Source organism: Vulpes vulpes, chromosome 14, assembly GCF_048418805.1.
Source record: "Vulpes vulpes isolate BD-2025 chromosome 14, VulVul3, whole genome shotgun sequence".
Classification (NCBI taxonomy): domain Eukaryota; kingdom Metazoa; phylum Chordata; class Mammalia; order Carnivora; family Canidae; genus Vulpes; species Vulpes vulpes.
The window spans coordinates 27,696,557-27,716,916 of record NC_132793.1 but is presented as its reverse complement, the minus strand read 5'-3'; the positions used below and the strand labels follow the sequence as shown (position 1 = coordinate 27,716,916).

The window sequence follows — 20,360 nt, the reverse complement described above, 5'->3', positions numbered from 1 at the left end:
GGGGGCGGGACGTGCCCCAGCCCTGGGATGGGGGCCCCGGGGGCCGCGCGTCCGTACCTGCGCCCGGCGGGGGCGGCGGGGCGGGGCGGCGCGGCGGGCGGTGCAGGGGGCGGCCCGACGCCAGACCGCGGCCCGCCGCGCCCAGCGACCTCGCGACCCCCGCCGGGCGACCCCCGCCCCCACCGCGCGCCGCGGGAGCCGCAGAACGCGCCGCCCCCCGCGCCGGCTCCTCCCCGCCGGGGCAGTGTCCGCGTCCGCCGACGCCCTCACTCGACCTGGCGGCCGGTCCGGGCGGACGGCGCGTCCCTGGCGGCGGGACCAGCAGGCGCCCGCGGATGCGCCCGCGGCGCCCGGAGCAGCCGTCGGGCCTCCGGGGGAGCCCCGAGCGCCCGCCCCGACCAGGCTGCCCAGATGCGGGCGCCACTCTGCCTGCTGCTGCTCGTCGCGCACGCGGTGGACACGCTTCCCCTGAACCGAAGGAAGAAGCAAGGTACACGGGCAGCGGGCCGGGGGGCAGGGCGCGCACAGCGGGGGCAGGGCTGCCCTTGGGACAGCTGCCTGGCGCCCCGCGCCCCCGGCCGCCGCCGCCGACTCCTCCGGGTACCCGTCAGACCCACTTTACAGACGGGGAGACCGAGGCCCCGGGGCACCTGTGGAGCAAGCTGGCCAAGGAGGCTCCCCAAGGAAGGAAGGGGCTGCTGGGCTCTCTCACCGATTCGCTCCCTATCGTAGCAACATTGCCGAGAAGAAGGAGGGTGGCTCTGTGCAGAGACAGGAAGCCCCAGGTGCCAGGCTGGAGGACACTAGGACTAGGGGACAGAACTAGTGACTTAGAAGCCATGCCAAGTACAGCCCTGGGCTGGGAGTGCAGATGCCCCATCCCAGCCTCATCATTGACCCTGACTCACCCTGTCACCTTCCGGGAAGGCAGTATTCCTTAGTGGCCCCCTACCCCCTCGGGCAAGGACATGAGCTTTGGGAACTCAGGGAGCCCTGAGACCTGAATTCAAGTCCATTTATTCTGAGATGACCTGGAAGAAACCCCAGAGCTCCCCAGTTTTTCCATCTTGACCACCTGGGAACACTGGGAAGGTGAACCAAGGTTCAGACAATGAATATACGTGGGGCACAGAGGGGCCCCTTGTACCCTCAGGGTCCTATGTCACAGCCGCTCACTGTGAGGGAAGGTCCCCAGGAGGTGGGGTTGAGGCTGTTGCTGCAGAGTCGGGGTTGGCAGAGTCCATGGGGCTACGGAGGGCAAGCAGGCGAGCAAGTCTCCCGAGCTGGTACCAGTCTGAGAACCAGCCTTGGAATACCAGCCACCGTGCCAAAGTTTTCCCTTATTAAGGAAATCCCCACCGCTCATTCCATTTTATAAAGCCGGGTGCCAAGGCTCACACGGGTTAAGTAACTTTGCTAAGTTGTCCAGCAGATGAGTGGAAGACCCAGTGTCTTCTTTCTTTCCAATTGTGGTGTTAGGTCTGAACAAGGCTACAAGGGAATGAGTCTGACCTCTAGGGGCTTCTAGTCCATTTGAGTGAAAAGCCCTGCGGGGACACCGTCACTCCTGGAGTAAAGCAGGAAGCAGAGAGAGACTATGGGAGAATGGGGTGGTGGAATGGGCTGGGGCTGGGATACTGGCCCAAAGGGCTCCAATCCCTGGTGTGTCTAGATGGAGGGACCCAGGGGCCCAAGAAGCAGTGGGCTTCAGGTGAGCTAGGGGAAGTTTACAACTTCACAGGGATGCTCCTCCGCGAATGGCCCTTGTGTAGTGGTTGAGTCCACGGGCTCTGGAATTGGCCTGCCTGAGTTCAGATCTCAGCTTCCCCCAGTTACTAGCTGAGTGGCTTCGAGGAGGTCACTTTGCCTCTCTGAGCCTGGGTTTACATCTGAAGGTCTTTTAGAAAATCTCTAATATTTTTCTCAGTTTTAAAATGTACCAAAGAAATAAAAATAAAAACTTTCTCATTGACTCCTTTATTAAGAAAGGAATAATAATCTGAAGTATCCAACTCACAAGGTACACTGGTGTGTATACTAAGTAAGTAGCCGCGTATACAGGTTCCTAGTGGGCATTTGTAGGTACCAGTCATCATTTCCTGGCCATGATGTCCCTGGCTACTCACAGCAGCCTAGTGGGGTTGGGGACTGGGGAGATGCTTATGATCTGGATGAGGATACAGAGAGGGAAACTGATTTGAACAAGGTTGCACAGCGGGTAAGTAGCAACGCAGGCTGGAATCCCACTCCGGTCATGATGGCTCCTGAGCTGTGTTGGTCTTCCCTTCTCAGAGCCTCCGCTTCCCCATCTGAAGAGGATCCAGTTGGGGAGATCTTTAAGATGTTTCACAGTTTTAAAAAGATACACACACACACACACACACACACACACACACACACACAGATTAAAGATAAAGAAAACTTCCACATCCCCAGTTGCTCCGTGAGGAGCTTGGGCATGGCTGCTCCTGATTCTGCCCAAGTTTAGCAAGGAGGCTCTCAAGACCCCTCCCTGCTATAGTTGGTGTCTTGTGTATGGGACACAAACATGCCCCATCCAGCATCTCCAGAGAGAGGCTTGTAGCTCCACTTATCAGTCAGGTGCATTGGAGAAAGCCTTGCATTTCAGTCCCACCCCAGACTCCTTTGTACTGTGTGACTTCGAGTGTGTGGACTCCCTTGCTCCTGCCAACAGCCTCAGTTTCCCTGTTGGCACTGAGGTGGTGGAGGGGTAGGAAAACCCTTCCTGTAGCATATTCTGCCAATTGGTCACAGGAGTCCTGGTTTGGGAAATGCTGGATTTAGCATAATTCTTGACTGCAGGGCTTATCAGAGCATTAATGGTGAAGCGGTAGGGCTAGATAGCAGGACCTTTCCCAAACTAATTATGCAGCAGAGGCCATTTTTCTTAAGACAACTGCTTAGAAAACTCTACAGGATATCCCTGAGGGTCTTACCAGCTTTGACATTTTGCTCTAACTCTAGGAGGAGAATGTGTCCTGAAGGCACCTAGGCCCTGGCTGTGTTCCATGCATCCATCCCTTCACTTGTTCATTCAGCAGTTGCTTCAGGGCAGCCTCTGCGCCAGGCCCTGTGCTGGGGATCTTGGAGATGCCGAGGTGTCCAGACCTGGGGCCTGCCCTTGAGCAGCTGCCAGGGGGGATGGATGCCCCGTCCCTGACTTCCCCCGCCTCCCCTGCGCGCCTGAGTCCTGAGCCTCAGTCTTCGGCCTGTTCTGCAAGGCCCAGCAGCTGCCCAGCCTCAGCTGCTGCCCTCAGGGCCTGGCACCCGCAGACCCATGCTTCCTCAAGCTCTGGCGTCACTGTTTTTTGATGAAACCCAATTTTTCTGTTTCTTTTTTCCCCCCCAATTCTTCTGTTTCTGAGACAAGAAAGAATGAAAGAACAACTTGAGAAAGGTTCTTGGATCTCAAGTGTCTCTTACAAAACAGCATGTTGATTAATTAAGTGTAAATGAATCAAAAACAGATGGAAACATTTCTCTTGAAACATGCTGGGGTGTCCTAGCAATGGGACTGTCAGGAAGTGTGAGGGAGCTCTGGTCTGCACCCCTCAACCCTGATATGGAGCTTCATTTGGGCAATGAGGAGAAGACCGCTTGTGATAGACTTTCCTGATGTTCAAGGCCTGCTGGGGAGGGGGCTTGAGTGGAGGCATGAGTCCCCTACCTTCACATGGTGATTTCAAATCCTTTTAGACCTGAGGCATCCAGGGGCAGAGGGAATTCAGGGCATCTGGCTCTGGAATTCAGATAGCCCTGGGTGCAATTCCTGAGCCCTCTCCTGCCTTAGGTGTGTAGCCTTGGGCATCCCTCATGCATTCTCCAGTCTGTGGTTCCACATCTGGGAAATGGGAACAGTACCTAGCCCTTTGGCAGTTGGGAGGATTCACTATAGCCCCAGAGGGAAGGTGTCTAGAAGCATACAGTAGGTGTTTTATAAAGACTGTACCACCTCTCCCTCCCATTTTACAGCAGGGTGGTGTGCTGTCTGGACTGTGGGTGGGAAAGAAGGTTTCATGTGGGTTGAAGCTCACCTCTTCCCTTGTCCCTTCTGTGAGTCTGTCTTTCTTCATCTGTGAAACAACTGTGGCAGCACCTCCCTTGGTGGCGGTGAGTGTGATCATTCTCTGTGAATTGCAAAGCTCCATGTGGACCCTGGAGGCCAGCAGCTCTGTCCCCTGTACCTGGCAGAGAAGCTGAGACCCAGCAAGCAGGTGCCTGAGGCAGTGACAGAGATGGGGAATGACCCAGGGTTCTTGTTCCAGGGCTGAGCCAGGGCTGGGCGGGCACAGGACAAGGTGCATCCCTCTCAGTGGCAGCATCCAGGTGACACCAGGTAAAGATGCCCCCCGGGGCAGCTCAGATGGGGCCAGGGGTGTTAACCACACCTGGAGGGCTCAGGTGTGAGTCAGTAGAAGGCTCCGTTAGGCAAGTCATCCTTGCCTCTTTGTAAAAGATGGCTTTTCTTCATAAAATATGGCTGGTTGAGAAAAGGAAGGCAGTATGCTTGGCACGTAGTAGGTACTCAATAAACTAGTTTGCTCACGTGCCCTCTCCTGCAGCCGGTTCTGGAGCCAAACTTGGGCTCACAGGGGATGCTGCTTTCACCTCACATGCCCCTTCCCTTGAGAGGGGATCCACCTCCCTGTCCAGGGATGGAACACACCCAGCCCCCTTCCAGTCACCAAAGCAGAGCCTTGAGGCCACGTCGTGAGGGCTGGCCATGTGCCAGGAGCTCTGCACACAGGGAATCCTCACTATGGTGCTGCCTAGTGTTACACCCATTTCCCAGACAGGGGAACTGAGGCTTGGAGAAGGGCAGTGAGCTGCCCAGGAACTCCCAACATCAGGGTCATGGACCTAGAGTTTCGGAGGCTCCAAAGCCCATGCACAGAAATAAAAATTGGTCCTGCTGATGACTTGCCAGGGGCTGCAAGGTGAAGGCATCTGAGAGGAGCCTTACCACAGGGATTTTTTCAGGCAGCGTGGGGGTTGGGGACTCCAGCAGGATGAAGAGAGAGTCTGGTCAAGTGGAAAAGGCAAAGAGGCTGTATGGCCAGAGGAAGTGGAGGCCCGATTGCAGACAGGGCCTGAGTCCAATCATGGAGGGCTTTGGATGCCACTTGCATGCACCATCATCACAAAGAAATATTTATTCAGCCCCTCCTCTAGGCCAGCCTCTGCACTGGGAGCTGACAAGGACAGTAGAGATGCGTGCACTCCACTGTCCCTACAGTCAGAGAGCTCAGTGTCTCCTTGAGATGTCAGTTATTACAGATCCATCAGAAAGATTGACACAGGACCCCACTGCTCCTCAACACAGCCTTGGGTGGCAGGCAGCTCAGCAGTGTTCCTGGTCTCAGCTGAGCAGTCTGATACTCCGTGAGGGCACATTGCTTGGTCAAGGTGACCTTATCCATTTTGTTCTCCTGTGTCTTTATGTCCATCTGAGTTCACTGTTTATTCATCCATTTTTCCATCTAGTAAAAAAAAAAAAATCTGATTCTTGCATTAATGCAAAGTTTTCAAACTGAGGTTTGCATATCAGGGAGATAAATTTAGTTAAGTACAGCCAGCAATTTTGAATGAAGTGGAGTACAGGGCAATGGACAAGACACAACAGTATAGAATAGAATAAAACAAGGTGGGGTCAGCAAACTTTTTTTGTAGAGGGCCAGGTAGTAAATAATTCAGGCTTTGCAGGCCACATATGACCTGTCCCATACTCTTAGTTCCCAGGCCATACAAAAATAGGCTGAGGGCCAGATATGGCCCATAGGCTAGAGTTAGTTAGCTAGCCTCCTTTTTTAGAAAATATCAGAATGTATTGCAAGTATTAAGATTAAATGTCATTGTGAGAAATGCGTGTCCGTTTACACATATATGTGAATATATGAGTGAGTGTGTAGGCTCGTCTGTGTGCACGTGGATGTGGGGTATGTGTGAATGTGTGTGTTTGTTCTAGTGTGTGTGTTCTGCATACTGTGTGTGAACTGATATAAAACTGTAATTTTTACCACTGTCAAGGAAGTATGGAGGCTGCTGGATCAGCCTCCATACAGTCCTTATAAATCTCTCAGAGACGGGTTCTAGGAGGGTCCCTATATCACAGATGGGGAGACTAAGGCCCAGAGGGCCCCGGGGCATGTGAACTCTGGGAGTCTGGCTGCAGAGCTTCAAATGCTACACCAAACTGTCTCTGAGCAGCAACTGCCCCTGACACATTTTGCAAGTCGTATGGCTATTTCTGATGGCATCTGGTGGCCACGTCCTTCCCAAGACACATGACTTTTAGCCCCAGAAGGTAGAATGATGGGGCAGGGCCCTAAACATCCTCCTGCATCGGACACCCCTGAGCAGCCGGTGTGTGCCAGGCATCGTGTGGGCCTTTTGCAGTGATCCTGCTGGGCAGATGTGGTTGCTCCGTCTGCCCTTACAGAAGAGGACAGCAGGTTCAGAGAGGGGACCTGGTTTGTCCAAGGTCACGCAGGAGATGGATGTGTGGCCTGGGTCTTCCAGATTCCAGACCTACAGGAGCAAATCCTGCCTACTAGACTTCTCTGGAAAACCCATTAATGGTTAATGTCATTAACCGCCCTCTGGTTCACACAGGACTTAACAGTTTGTGGAAGGGTTCCACTTGCCTTTTTTATAGAATAATGGAATGCTAGTCCTGAAAAAGCCAATTGAGACCTCTGAGATCAATATTTGTGCAGATGGAGGCTCAAGCAGGGCAGCACTTCACCCACCATCACTTGGCTGGGGGTGGAAGCAAGGGTGCAGCAGAGATTGGGGAGGAGGGGAGGGCAACTTTGGAGAAGTGGAGGAAGGTGGCCGACTCCAGAGCCTGGAAGTCCTGGTGTAGGGCTCCTGAGAGCCTCAGTTTCCCTGTATGACTTGGCTGTGCTGGGATAATGTCAGATGATAGATGGAATCAAGAGGGCTTCCGTAGCTCGAAGGCTTTTGGCAGAGGTTTCTTAATAACGAGAAGCCAGCACGGGTTGGGAGCCTCAGATGGGCCTGGAGTTGCCTGTGTGCCACCCAGGGTCTGTGGCCTGGCTCTGTGCTTCCACAAGAGGCAGCTGACTGAGGCCAGGGCCAGACTCAGAGCCATCAGAGCCTTGAGGCCAGTCCTTCCCTTAGAACTGTGGGCTGTGGACACTGTCCCGACACAGAACAACGCCAGGCGTGGTGGGTACCCAGGAGCATGCTCCTCACCCGTATTTCCACACACATGTATGTTCCTAAAAAACTTTTTTTTTTCTTTAAAAGTACTTAACTTTCACTGGCATCAAAGGTTTCTTAAAGTCTGCTTTTGATTTGGTTTTACGGTTGAACGTTTACTCTATGCCAGATGCTGTTATCTGTATTATTTTATTTTATTTAACAATATCAAGCACTGCTCTAAGTGCTAGTACATGTGAACTAGTTAAATTCTTTTTTAAAAATATTTTATTTATTTATTCATGAGAGACACACACAGAGAGAGAGAGAGACAGGCAGAGGGAGAAGCAGGCTCTCCATGGGGATCCCAATGTGGGACTCCATCCTAAGACCCCAGAATCATGCCCTGAGCCGAAGGCAGACACTCAACCAATAAGCCACCTAGGCATCCCTAAATTTTCTTTAAAAACCTAGGAGGTGGATCCTATTATTACCCCTGCTCTACAGATGAGAAGACTGAGGCACAGAGAGGTTAAGTAATTTACCCAAGGTCACACAGCCAAGGTTCAAATCCTGCCTGGTCCCAGAGCCTCAGCTCTCCTGAGCTCAGTTGCCTCTCAGCCTTATTTAATCCTCATAGGTTGCCGTGAGAACTATTATCCATATTTTATAGAGGAAGAAACTGATTTAAGAGAAAAGGGCATTAGTTGAAATATATTAAATTGCCATTTTTATAAGTCAAAAACAGCCCAATATTAGCAATTTCATATGTCTCAGTCTAATAGCTTGGCAGAGTAAGTTTGACAAAACCAGGATTTAAACCTAGACAATTAATTCCAAAGCTTGGGTGCATAACCACCTTGCCAGGCCTTCTTCCAATCAGCTACAGAATAGCCTATGAGGTAGTTTGATCCTATTATTCTACAGAGGAGTCCCTGCAAGCTCAGAGAGGGCAATTGACTTGCCAAGGGCACACAGCCAGGACGGGGAGAAGTTGGGATATGCCTCCAGGTCTCCTTGGGCCAGAGCCTCCTTTCTTGGCCTGTGCAACAGGCAGCACTGTCAGACACATGCCCTCAGCCCCAACCTCGGGGATCCCTCCAGGTCCCACAGGGAATGGTCTGGTTCCCATCTCAAAGGGGGGAGGCACTCCTCTCGGGCATGGCTGCCTCGGGCTGGGCCACCGCCGCCTGCCCAGGGATGATTTCTTGGAGTAATGCCACATGATTCATAGGGCCCCTGCTCTGCGGTCCATGGTGGGGGCTCCAGTGTGCCCTTGTGGTGGGGGTTCTGTTTCACCAGCTCAAAAGAAAGGCATTCCCAAGCCCGGGGGGACCCAGAGCACATGAGGAAAACCACTCCCTTTCGCCAGAAGCCTCCACTTTCCCTGAAGCCCAACAGCAGTACCCACATCCTCAGGGGTGGGGACGTGCAGAGAAAGAATGTCACCACTGCCCTTCCGGAGCCTGCTCTGGGGTTGGCAAGTGGGCACAGCTGTCTCTAGCAAGTCCCAGATGAACAGTGAGAGGCCAATGGGCTGTCACGAAGGCCATGGGCCCTGCCACTCACTAGCTGAGTGACCTTGGGCGGGTCACCGCTCCCTTCTGTGCCTCTGTTGGCCAACTTGCAAAATAGGACATTTCTAGCAAATAGGGGGAGCTCTCAAGAGTTCCAGGTGGGGAGAGTAGGATTGGGGCTGTGACATCTATGGGTCCAGCTCCTGTCTCTGCAACCGCCGTGCTTGGGTGAAAATATTCCACTCCCGAACCTCCGCGTCATCCGTCAATACAATGGAGACGATAGGAGCATCTATGTCAGGTGGTTGTCTTGAGCATTGAGATTATGTTTGTAACCCACCTGAGAGATAGTAAGTGTTCACTTAATGGCAATAACCATGATGCACCATGGGAGGTTGGCTCTTTCTAGTGTCCAGAACATTCTAGCCTGATGTCAGACATGTCCCTGCCTGTTTGGAAGTCCTCAGGAGACCTAACTTGCTAAAAGAAGGTCACTTTGAGGAGCCCAGATTCAGAGATTAGAGTGGTCCTAAATGCTGTGTGACTGCGGCACAGAGACCATTCTCTCTGAGCCTCTGTTCACTCTTCTGTGAAATCAGACCTCAGAGAACAGCAGTGAGGATGGAAGTTGTGTGTGGTATGTGTGCGTGGTGCTGGCACATTATAAATGTATAAATGATGTGATGGCTATTTGTGGATGAGGCCGTCGTGGGGCCTGACGTCCTACCCTCTGCCCACAGCAGGCTGGAAAAACCCCGTCAGATGCTGTCTTTTGGACATGCTTTTTCTTCCTCCTCCCCCCTGCTCCCCTCTGGCAGGCATTTGAGTCAATCAGACTCTTTAATTCATAGCACATTATCAGCACCAGTCATGCAAAATCCTGCTCTTATTTTGTATTTTAGTTTTCTTTTTAAAGTTGTTACGAATTATTCTTAAATTTATTTCACTTATTTAAACTTTTTCTTTTATTTAAACATTTAAATTTTATTTTTGGAGTTTTCCTTATTAATAGTTTTAATGTTTAATTGTAATTAAAAATAACTTTAATGCAGGGCGCCTGGGTGGCTTAGTTGGCTAAGCATCTGCCTTCAGCTTAGGTCATGATCTCAGGGTTCTGAGATAGAACCCCACATGTGGCTCTCCCTCACCCTCTCCCTCTGTTTCCTCCACTACACCACCGCCACCCCCCCCCCCCCGCCTCCCACTGGCTCCTGCTCTCTCTCTCTCTCAAATAAATAAATAAAATATTTTTTTAAAAAATAAAGGAAATCAGCTTCCAATACTTAAAAAATGATAATAATTTTAATGCATTTAAATTTATGTTACAAATGCATTTTTAATTTTACTCTTACATTTTGTTTTTCTACGTTATTTTTATTTTATCTTAGTTTTAAAATGCTATTTATTATATATTTTTGTCAATTTTCATTATTTTTATTTGATTTTCATTCCCCTTATTTTAACTTTGTCAATTTTTTTATTATGTTTTATTTTTATTTTTTCCACTCTATTATTGTGTTTCCTGAATTTTTCTTGTCAATTTATAGGACCTCCTTGCGTTGCCTACATATTGACTGACCCCTTGTTGGTTTGGACATTGGAAATATCTTTCTTCAGTCTTATACCCATCTGCTAACATTGTATGTCCTTTGGGGAATAGAAATCATTACTTATGATATGGTTCATGTGGTCAAATCCCATATGGGCTTTTTGTGGGAGGAGGTTTTCATCTGCCTAATGGTCTGGGCTTTTTGATCTTAGAAAATGTTGGCAAATTGAATTTAAATAAAATATATTTTTTTAGGGGGCAGCCCTGGTGGCACAGTGGTTTAGCGCCACCTGCAGCCTGGGGTGTGATCCTGGAGACCCGGGATCGAGTCCCACATCGGGCTCCCTGCATGGAGCCTGCTTCTCGAACCTCTCTGCCTGTGTCTCTGCCTCTCTCTCTGTGTCTATGAATAAATAAATAAAATCTTTAAAAATATATATATATATATATTTAAATGTCCTCATGAGGGGCGCCTGGTTGGCTCAGTTGGTAGAGTGTGTGACTCTTGATCTTCCGTTGTGAGTTTGAGCCCTACATTGGGCATAGAGGTTAGTTAAAAATAAGATCTTTATTTTTTTTACTTTTTAAAAAAAGATTATTTTTTAATAATCTTAAAATTATTAAGCCTTTTGCTGAGCAGCCCCAGCAAAAGGCTGCCACTTCCCAGGGCTGCTTTGTCTAAAGGGCCGCAGTTTGTAGATCATCTTATTCCCTTGCATCAACACCTTATACCACCATCACTACCACCAAAGGAAAAAAGAATACAAACACTCAGGACGTTTGTGTGCAAAGCTGACTTCACTGAAGGTCCTCTCTTCTGCTTGGAGTAAGTCATCCTGTCTGTCCTCACAAACAGTTCAAGACCCCCTTGGCTGACCTTGGGCCCTGAGAGACACATACATGGCTTTCAAGGGTTTTCCTCTGCTTTCGGAGAGTCAGCAAGGAGTGGCGAACAGGCCTTCTGGAAGGTGTGACCCCCAGCAGTTTAGAACTTGGACTCTGCTTTGTATCTACCTGACTCCTCACTGTGAGTTCATGGGTCAACCACTTCATCTCTCTGAGCCTCAGTTTTCTCCTCTATGAAGATGGGGAATGTGTAACCCCAGCTTTGTTGAGCTGTAGTGCATTTTAAGTGATCTAACACAAGGACCAGGGTGGCATGGGTTCCTGCGTGCTGCAGAGGCTCAGACAGCATTAGCCGGGCTCTGTTCACTTGCAGTCCTGGTCCCTTCGAGGACCTGCCAGTGACCAGCATCTCTGGCTCCATGATGCCCATCTCTGTTGCAGGCCTTTGTCCTGGTTTTCACTGGGCAAGAAGGATGATTCCCATTTTGCAGATAAGGAAACTGAGGCCCAATGACAGTGGATGTCAAATTTTCATGCTAGTGCAAGCCCAGATTCTTGAGTTCTATGCCTGGGTTTCAGTTTGGTGGAGACAGTGCCTCGGGGTCATGAGAGGGTTAGAGCAAAGGTCATCAACGTCCCTGTTTCCCTGTGCTCTTGCTACCCCCACCACATGCTGTACCTGTTTCCCTTTCTTCCACTCACTTCCTCCCCACTGGTGTCATACCATTTATTGAGCACCTACTATGTGCCAGGTACTCTGTGTGCATTGCAACCTTAGGAAATTGGTACCCATTTGACAAAAGAGGAAAGTAGGACCCAGGTGGGGGAAGTCAGTAACCCAGGTTCTGTGGGAATCTGGGTTAAACCCAGGCTGGGACTCCAAAGAGCTCCTTTTCACTGTGCCAGGAATTGGTTAGCTAAATGCAGGGCAGAGCATAAGACTGTTTGGCTCTCATTTGGTGAGTGCTTGGCATATACACCAGGCACACCCCCAGGTGCTCTGTGGGTTCTTACCTCCCATTATCCTCCAGGCAACCCTTGGATAGCATCATTTGATTTTGCAGATGAGACACTGAGGCTCAGAGGGGGTCCAAGGGCCTTCCCAGGGCAAGGTGGCAAAGCTGGGATCCAAACTCCAGATGTGTGACTGGGGGTCCCACCTGCCCGGTGCTGCCTCCTCCTCCCCATTTCCCACTGTTGGGCAGTTGGTCTGGGGGACTGGCCTAGGCATATGTCACTGTGACTCACCACCTATTCTCAACTCAGACTTAAAGAGAAGCCACACTGTCAGGGCCTCGGGGTTCACCCCATCTTGAGAGTAGCGGGTGTGCAGCAGATGCAGGGGGTGTGACTGAACAGCGAGGCTGCTTCACAAGCTGACGGAACCCAGGACAGGTACCTGGTCCTGGTGGCCTGTGGAAGTAAAGAGCGACAGCAGGGCAGTGAGCACCACCAGAAGTGATGGCAAGGAGAAGCAGAAGTGGTTTGGGCATTTATGGAGGAGGCTGTGGGGTAAACATGGTTGTGGGGTTCTCAGATTAGGTCTCCTTAGATCTGAGTGGGGTAACGGATCTGTAAACACCAACCACACCAGGACTGGGCCACCTCCCTTGTGATTCTCCTAGCAGCCCCCCAGGCAGAGCTCGCCTATCCTCCCCGCCTCCTTCCACAGCTGCCAGCTTCATCCAGACCACCCAAATGACCTAATGACCACCTAATGACCTCCACCCAGTCCGTGGGCCAGCTCCCGCTCCTGCCCCCCCCCCTCCCGCGCCCCCGCCTCATGCCCCTCAGCACCAGCTGGAGCTGAGGCAAACACTCACCTGCTTCTAGGGAGATCGGCACCGTGCCAGCTGCTTCCGAGCCCACACACCCCGGGCTGGCCTGCTCACCCTTCCACCCCACCTGCCACCACTCTCCCCCCACCACCGCCCCCCTTCCGTAACAGGCTCTTTCCAGCCTCTGGACCTCCGTACTCACCTTTCCCTGTGGCAAGAATGCTTCCCTTGGGATCCCTGGGTGGCGCAGCGGTTTGACGCCTGCCTTTGGCCCAGGGCGCGATCCTGGAGACCCGGGATCGAATCCCACGTCGGGCTCCCGGTACATGGAGCCTGCTTCTCCCTCTGCCTATGTCTCTGCCTCTCTCTCTCTCTGTGACTATCATTAAAAAAAAAAAAAAAAAAGAATGCTTCCCTTGTATGTCTTAGTGAGGCCATCCTTGGCCCGGATCCTCCTCCCCATCGCTCTCTTAACTTCCGCTCACTCCCTGTCACTACCTCAAATACTCTCTCTTCAGGATGCAGATCTTATGAGCAGAAGGACCCTCTTGTTCGCTGATGTGTCCTCAGTGTCTAGGACAGTGCCTGGCACAGAGAGGCCCTCTATAGGGAGGAACTAGCTTTCCAGTGAGTTGGTGATCATCTCCATTTCACAAATGAGCAAACAGGTTAAATAATTGTCCCGGGGAGTAAGGGTGGAGCTGGAATTTGAGAGCAGGTTTGTCTGTTCCCAAACCTTGGCTTCCCACCTCCACCCCGTGCACCTCACTAGGAGCAGGACTGATAGGGAGCCTCATATACAGTGGGCAAAGGGTGTCACCTGCAAGAGCCAGCCACCAGCCGTCCTCAGCCCCAGGGCAGCAGCAGGTAGAGTCTGCCTACCCTCCCAAGTCAGGTGCCAGGGGCCAGACTGTACATGAGGCCAGAGGAGGACCAGCTGGCTAGAGATAGAGGGGCAAGGGCACCTCTCCAGTAACCAGGGTGCCTCCAAACAGGTGCTTGCCTCTCTCTGGGCATCAGGGCACCATCTCTAAAAGGACATTACTATCCTCACACTACAGATGTTAAACTTCAATAGACACTCCCCAAATTCTCTTCTCAAAAGGGAGGTCTGGATGACTTCAGTCTTACACAGTTTCCATATCCCGTAGGTCGCAAGTAGTATTTCTTTCTTGTTTTAATCTTCATTTTGAAAATTCTTAGTGAGGCCAGACAGCTCTTCGTGTGGTTTCCGGCCCATTTGTTTGTCTTCTTTGAATGACTTGTGATATCTTTGCCCATTTCCACCCCCCCTTGGGTTGTTCCTGTTTTTCTTATTGATTTCCAAGAGCTCTTTGTATATTAAGAATGACAATCTGCAGCCTACTTTGTGTGTAAGTGGCCTAATGATCAGACTGAACTTGTAACAGAGGGTTGCAAACATGACATGTGCTTTTTTTCCTCCCTCTCTTTTATTCTCTCTCTCTCTCTTTTTAAAAAGATTTTATTTATTCATGAGAGACACACACAGAGAGAGAGAGAGAGAGAGAGAGAGAGGGAGGGAGGCAGAGACATAGGCAGAGAGAGAAGCAGGCTCCATGTAAGGAGCCCGATGTGGGACTCAATTCCGGGACTCCAGGATCACGTCCTGAGCCAAAGGGAGACTCTTAACCGCTGAGCCACCCAGGGATCCCTCTTTTATTCTCTTATATCTCTAAAACTCAGTCCTCAAATATTTGGACGATCTCAAAGCTTTTTGGTATTAAAAAGCTTAGCCGCCAGTGGTAAATTTTAAAAACATAGGTCTAATTCCAGGGTCTCTTCTTCCACATTACAGACTTGTCTCCTGACTCCATTATCTGCCCTGTGGAGAGATGTGTCATGCTCTCTCCCTCCTTCCCTTCCCTGTGTGTTGGGGAGCAGAAAAGGGGATGGGGACAGGTACAGTGGTCTCTTACTTCTCTGGTGCTGTTGTGGCCTCACAGCACTGAATAAACTCGGGGTCCCAACCCCAGTGAGCAGCAGGGCAGGGTGTCAGGTCTAAACTTGCCTATGCCTCCCTTCGTGCTCCTGGACCCCGCAGGTGTCATAACTGTGGCAGGGCTGTGACTTATCAGGGGAGGAGCGTGGACTCTACTTCTTCCTATCTTCCTACTATCGCCACCACCCCTTGGTGTCCCTACAGCTTCTTGCCTCTTTGGTTGGGGAATCTGCAGCTTGGATCAAGATCAACTGCCTTCTTCAGTACCTTTGGCAGAGAATTGGCTGAAATGGTGGCAGTGCAGGCTTTCCCCAGGTCTGCGCAGGCCCATTCTGCATCTCTCACTCATTCTCCCCTCCTCCCCAATATGCATGGGGAGAGTCAGTGAATGTGTATCCAGCAGTAGGTGAAATGCCATTTCCACGGTCGTCAGGTCCCCTCTAAACAATGAGTGATTCTCTTGCCACCCCAGAGGGGTTTAGGGAGATGGGGAGTGCTCAGCCCTGGCCCCAGCCCCTGTGGGACAATTTTTTTGGATGCACTTCAGAAATGCATTTACCCAGGATGGGGAGGTGATGGAAGGGGAGGTGATAGGGGGGTGCAAAGATAGTTGGCCCCCCTCTCACTAAGCCCTGGAGCCTGTGTCAGGCCCCAATTTCATACTCATGAGGCATCTCTCTTAAGAACATTGTGGCAGGGGAGGAGAGGACTCAGAGACTGCTTCTACCAGTTTGGGAGCAGCAAGCTAAGTCCTGTTCATTCATTCATTCAGCATTTACAGAGCACCCAGCATCCCCAGCACTGTGCATGGCACTGGGAGGAGGGATGTAAAAGACAGAGAACCTGGGAAATTTACCTTCCAATCTAGAATAATATTGTACATCTTCTAAAATGTTTCAACAGGTCTGTGATTTGTCTTCTAACTTTGCCTAATAAATAAAAGCAAATGAGAGGGGGTGTTTTGTTTCTTGTGTTCACCCTTTTGTTCCCGGAGTCTAGAATAGGGCCTGGTACATTGCAGGTATTCAAGAAATATTTGCCCAGTGAATGGGTGGATAGGTGAATATTGGACCCTTCCTTATGCACAATGGGTTTTGACAGATGGAGATTCTAAGGCTCAGAGACAGGGAGGATCTTGCCCTAGGGCCCGAAGGTCTGGGACAAGAGTCCACATCTGCAGCTCTCTCCATTCTGCCAGGATTTGAGAGGAGAAAGGAGCCTATGAGAAGAGGCCAAACCCAGAATCAGGCTCATGGAGATGCTTCTCCTCTCATGCCTGTAGGCCCAACCAGATTCTCGACTCTGCTACCCCTCAAAACCTCCTGGTCCCCAGGGTGCTGGCTGAGAGGTCTGGGGCTGTCTCTGGAACAGAGACATATGATGAATGAATGAATGAACAGAACAGGGTCTGGCATGAGGACCAGCCCCGACTTTTAGACCTGGTTCCCTTCCCTGGTGCTTATTGGCAGTGGGGCCCCGGGATGTCTCTGTGCTGACTGCTGATCATATACCCAGAGCTTCCTTGGGCTTCATCTTATAAGCTGAGGAGAGTGTCTATATTGAGCCAGTTCTGAGGGCTAGCTTCTCCCTAATACTTAATAAAAACCACTGCTTATTAGGACGACCTGGCTTTAAATTTCAGCTTGCCACTTCTCAGTTGTGTGATCCTGGGCAACTTACTTACCTTCTCCATGCCTTAACTTCTATGTCTGCGAGAGGAGATAATAACACTCCATAGGATTGTTGCAACAGAGTCTGGCCTTGTAGAAGAAGCTCCATGCTACTCACAGATATCCTGCTGCCATGGACCTACCATCTGCCAGACCCTGTTCTGAGCGTGTCCCATGCCAACTCTCTGAGCCTTCACAACAACATAGGAGACAGTTGGTATCCCCATTTTACAGATGGGGATACTGAGGCTCAGAGAGGTTAGGTTGAGGTTTGAACCCAGGCTGTCCATCTCCAGCCAGGGCTGCTAACTGCTCTTCCACCCCTCCTACTGCCATTGGCACTGTGAGACATCAGGGCTTGAAGGGTCCTTAGTGATGATTCCAGCCCTCAGGGGCTGCCTCCAGAACTGAGCGAAGGGAACCAGAAGGATTGGGCTCAAGATCCTCACCCTCACACCCATCCAGGCTTCAACCAAAGCAGCTCCTTCCTTACCTGCCTTATTACCTCAGTGCCCACATTCCGTCTCATTATGGGAAACAGAAAGCTTCCTTGGCTGCAAATATTTTGAAAGCCCTTTATCAAGACCAATCATTTGTTTTTCTGCTGGGGAAACTGAGGCACGAGGCGATGAAGAACTCTGCGAAGATCATACAAGGAGTCTGAGTCCAAGCTGCGACAGGTACCCCTGTCCTGATTCATAGCCCTGCACCCATCAATCACAGGACTTCAAAGGACAAAGTAGAGGAGGTTGCTTGTAGAGCTGTCAAACCCAGTACCTTTCTCAGATTAACGTTCAGAATCCACACTTTCCCATTCCTCTTAGAAAGTCTCTCCTCCCTTCCCTGGAATCCTGGCACTCACATCCTCCCCAGGGCTTGTGGGAGTCTCCTGGCTTAGGCAGTGGGCCATCGCCGTCCCCCTCCACTGTGGCATGTGGCAGGGGGTCTCCAGTTTGGCTGGACATGTCTCACCAGGGTCCTAACTGCTGCGAACATCCTCCTTCTCAGCCAGAGCTGAAGTTTTCTAGCCTCCCACAGAGCCATGAGAGGCCTCCACAAATAAAGAGCAAACGGAGTAGCACAAGCTCCTCAGGGGAGGGAAGGGGGATTAGCAGCTAGAATTAGTGCCATGTACTTCATACACAGGTCTCAGGGTACCTTACAGCAGCCAAATAGGTGTAGAGAGGATCAGAGAAGAAAAAGGCCTGCCCAGGGTCACACAGCAAACCACAGAGAGCCAGAACTGGAAGGAGCCAGAACCTGTCTGGGTCCACTGAGCGAACAAGTCCTCACTGAGCACCGACTGTGTACCAGGTACCTACTCTGCCAGGTATTAGGGTTACAGCCACAAGCAAGCCAGAAACATACCTGATGCAGGGAGATGCCATTCATGGGCGGGGTAGTAAGATTTCTTGAGCACCTCCTCTGCACTGTTTTAAGCAGAATGTATTTGATCCTCAAAACATCCTGATGAGGTAAATACAGAAGAAACTGAGGCACAGTGACTTCCGCAACTTGTTCAGGAGCCGCTCACATAGCAAAACTGTGCCTGTAATCGGGGTGGGGGTGGGGGAACTCTTTTCTCAATATTTTTTCAAGAGTGGCCACTGCATCTACTTGACAATTTTGTGACCGTTTTACATGTAGGACAATTGGGAGACAATTTCTTACACGATTTCACATACTTGACAACATTGTGACACTTCCACACACAAGACAGCATTGTCACAGTGCTACCTGGGCAGCTTGATTTTCTGACAATTTGACTCTCAGGACAGCTTCATGATGATTCTGTGTTCATGGAAAACAGGCAGCTGAGCTCTGGGGAAATGGGTCCCAGAGAAGCCACCTGGACTCCCTCCCCCTGCTCCCAGTCTCCACTGGCTACTCCTACCCCCAGGGTAACTTGCTGAATAATGAGAGATCCAATAACAATCTTTTTTTTTTTTTTTAACAGAAAATGATGATTTTCTGAGTGTCAGTACTGTGGATTCTGGGTGCTCAGCACCCGTGGGCTCCCCCCAGGGACACAAGTGTGAATGCCCTTGATGGGTGGTTAATGGAAAGCAGAATGCATGCTGGGGCCAGGGTGGGTCCTTAAGGGTTAGGGAAGCAAAGATTTGTTTTGGTGGGGGCGGAGAGAGGGTGGTGGTGCCAGGCACAAGCAGCCTGCTCTGAACTGTGTCCAGCTCCCTATCTAGCAGGAGGGCTAGGCAGGGACAACAAAGGGCAAGGACTTCACGCTTCAACCCTGAGCACTAGACTCCTTTTGATGTGGGTTTCACCTGCCAGCACACACCCACCAGTGACCCAGCAGTATGCTCATGCTCAGACGCATACAAACCCAGCCCTTCCCCTTCCTGACTTGCTGAACTTGGGACTGTCCCCAACTTGGGCCACTTGGGAAAGCCCTCTGATGAGTGATAAGAGGAGTTGGGTTGCCCCTTCTAGATATTATGCAGCCTCTCATCCATCACAGGGCAAGGTACTGCCTGGGGACTCTGTTCAGCTCCCCGACTTCCAGTGGTTGGGCTTTGCACCCCAATATGCTCACCTTTATAACGAGCAGTAATAACAACACCAACTGCCTTGCTTCTTAAAACGAGGTCAGGGACCAGCATCATCAGCACTCCTGGGGAGCTTTGTAGAAAAGCAGACTCTCAGACCCCACCTCAGACCTTTAGCATCAAAATCTACATTTGAACCCAAGATCCCTGGGCACTCTGTGCAGCATTACTGTTTGGGAAGCCCTGGCTGACCTCCACAGAGTGGTTTTTGAGGATTGCCTGAGTTCATACATATACAATACTGGGCACAGCACCATATACTTTAAACCCACCCCATATATCGAAAGGTGGTGGCACCTCTGCTTTTAATAAGCAGCCCTGGGTGATTCTACGTGGAGTGAAATCTGAGGATCATCGAGGGCTGGGAAAGAACCGATGTGGGTGTGAACCCTGGCTCCCCACCATCTTCCAGCGGGCCCTGCCTCCCCCTGAGGATGTAAGCTGGTGTCTGTAAAGGATTCCTTCTGGATTCCAAGCAGTGGCTGGAGGTGGGGCAGGGCACTTCTCTGCCTCCCTCTCCAAGCCCTGGTGAGGGCAACAAGAGAATCCCTTAAAGAGAGTTTGGAAGGGACCTGAAGGAAGAACCACAGGAACAGGTGTTTGCTGCCCTGATTGAAGGCACATGTGCTAACCTGCTCCACGCCCCCGGGGCTGAGTACGGCCCAGGGGAGAATGAATGAGCCGTGCAGAAGAGGCGGGTTCGGCCCTGGGATGGCCTGAACTGGGCAGCCGGACCAACTTCCTGTCTCAGTCAAGGTCAAACGGACATGGAAGGAGGCAGTGGCCTTTGCAGGACACTGGGAACTTAGCAAGCCCTAGTGGGGGACATTTTACTCAGTGTGGAGGACTGAAGGAGGCATGAGGTACACTGGCACCCTGGAGGTGCTGTGGCCTGGAGATGAAGTTTTCAGGTCCTGCAGTTACCCTGCCCAGGTCTGACGGTCCACTACACCTCCTACTACATGCCCTTGAGCAAGCAGCCGCACTGCCCTGAACCCGTTTCCTTGTCTCTGAAGTGGGTATGACAATAGTAATTAAATAAATTTTGCAGCATCCCCATGTGGGATGGTGAGCAGCTCTGGAAAAGAATGAGGCAGTGAGGTGTAACATTTGCCAGGATAATTTGGATGAGGACAAGCAAAGTGCAGACTCATCTCCGTGGGGCGCTGTGGTTTTTCCCTGCCCTCCTGGGGTTCATCCTTCAGTGGCAGAAGCGGGACATCATCAACTTCCTTTGCAATCTGAGAGCCTGGCCCTTCCACCACAGCTGCAGCTCTCTGAAAACAAG

The 20,360-nt window shown here is 51.1% G+C and overlaps 1 protein-coding gene across 1 annotated transcript in view; it reads left to right on the top strand.

The window, feature by feature from the left end:
- The first annotated feature begins 411 nt into the window (after positions 1 to 411).
- The window catches only part of RSPO4 (R-spondin 4), a 35,043-nt gene continuing 15,094 nt past the window's right edge, over positions 412 to 20,360 (top strand). The window contains exon 1 of the mRNA XM_025986135.2: positions 412 to 490. Coding sequence (XP_025841920.2) covers positions 412 to 490 — 79 coding nt within the window. The remainder of the gene's footprint in view (positions 491 to 20,360) is intronic.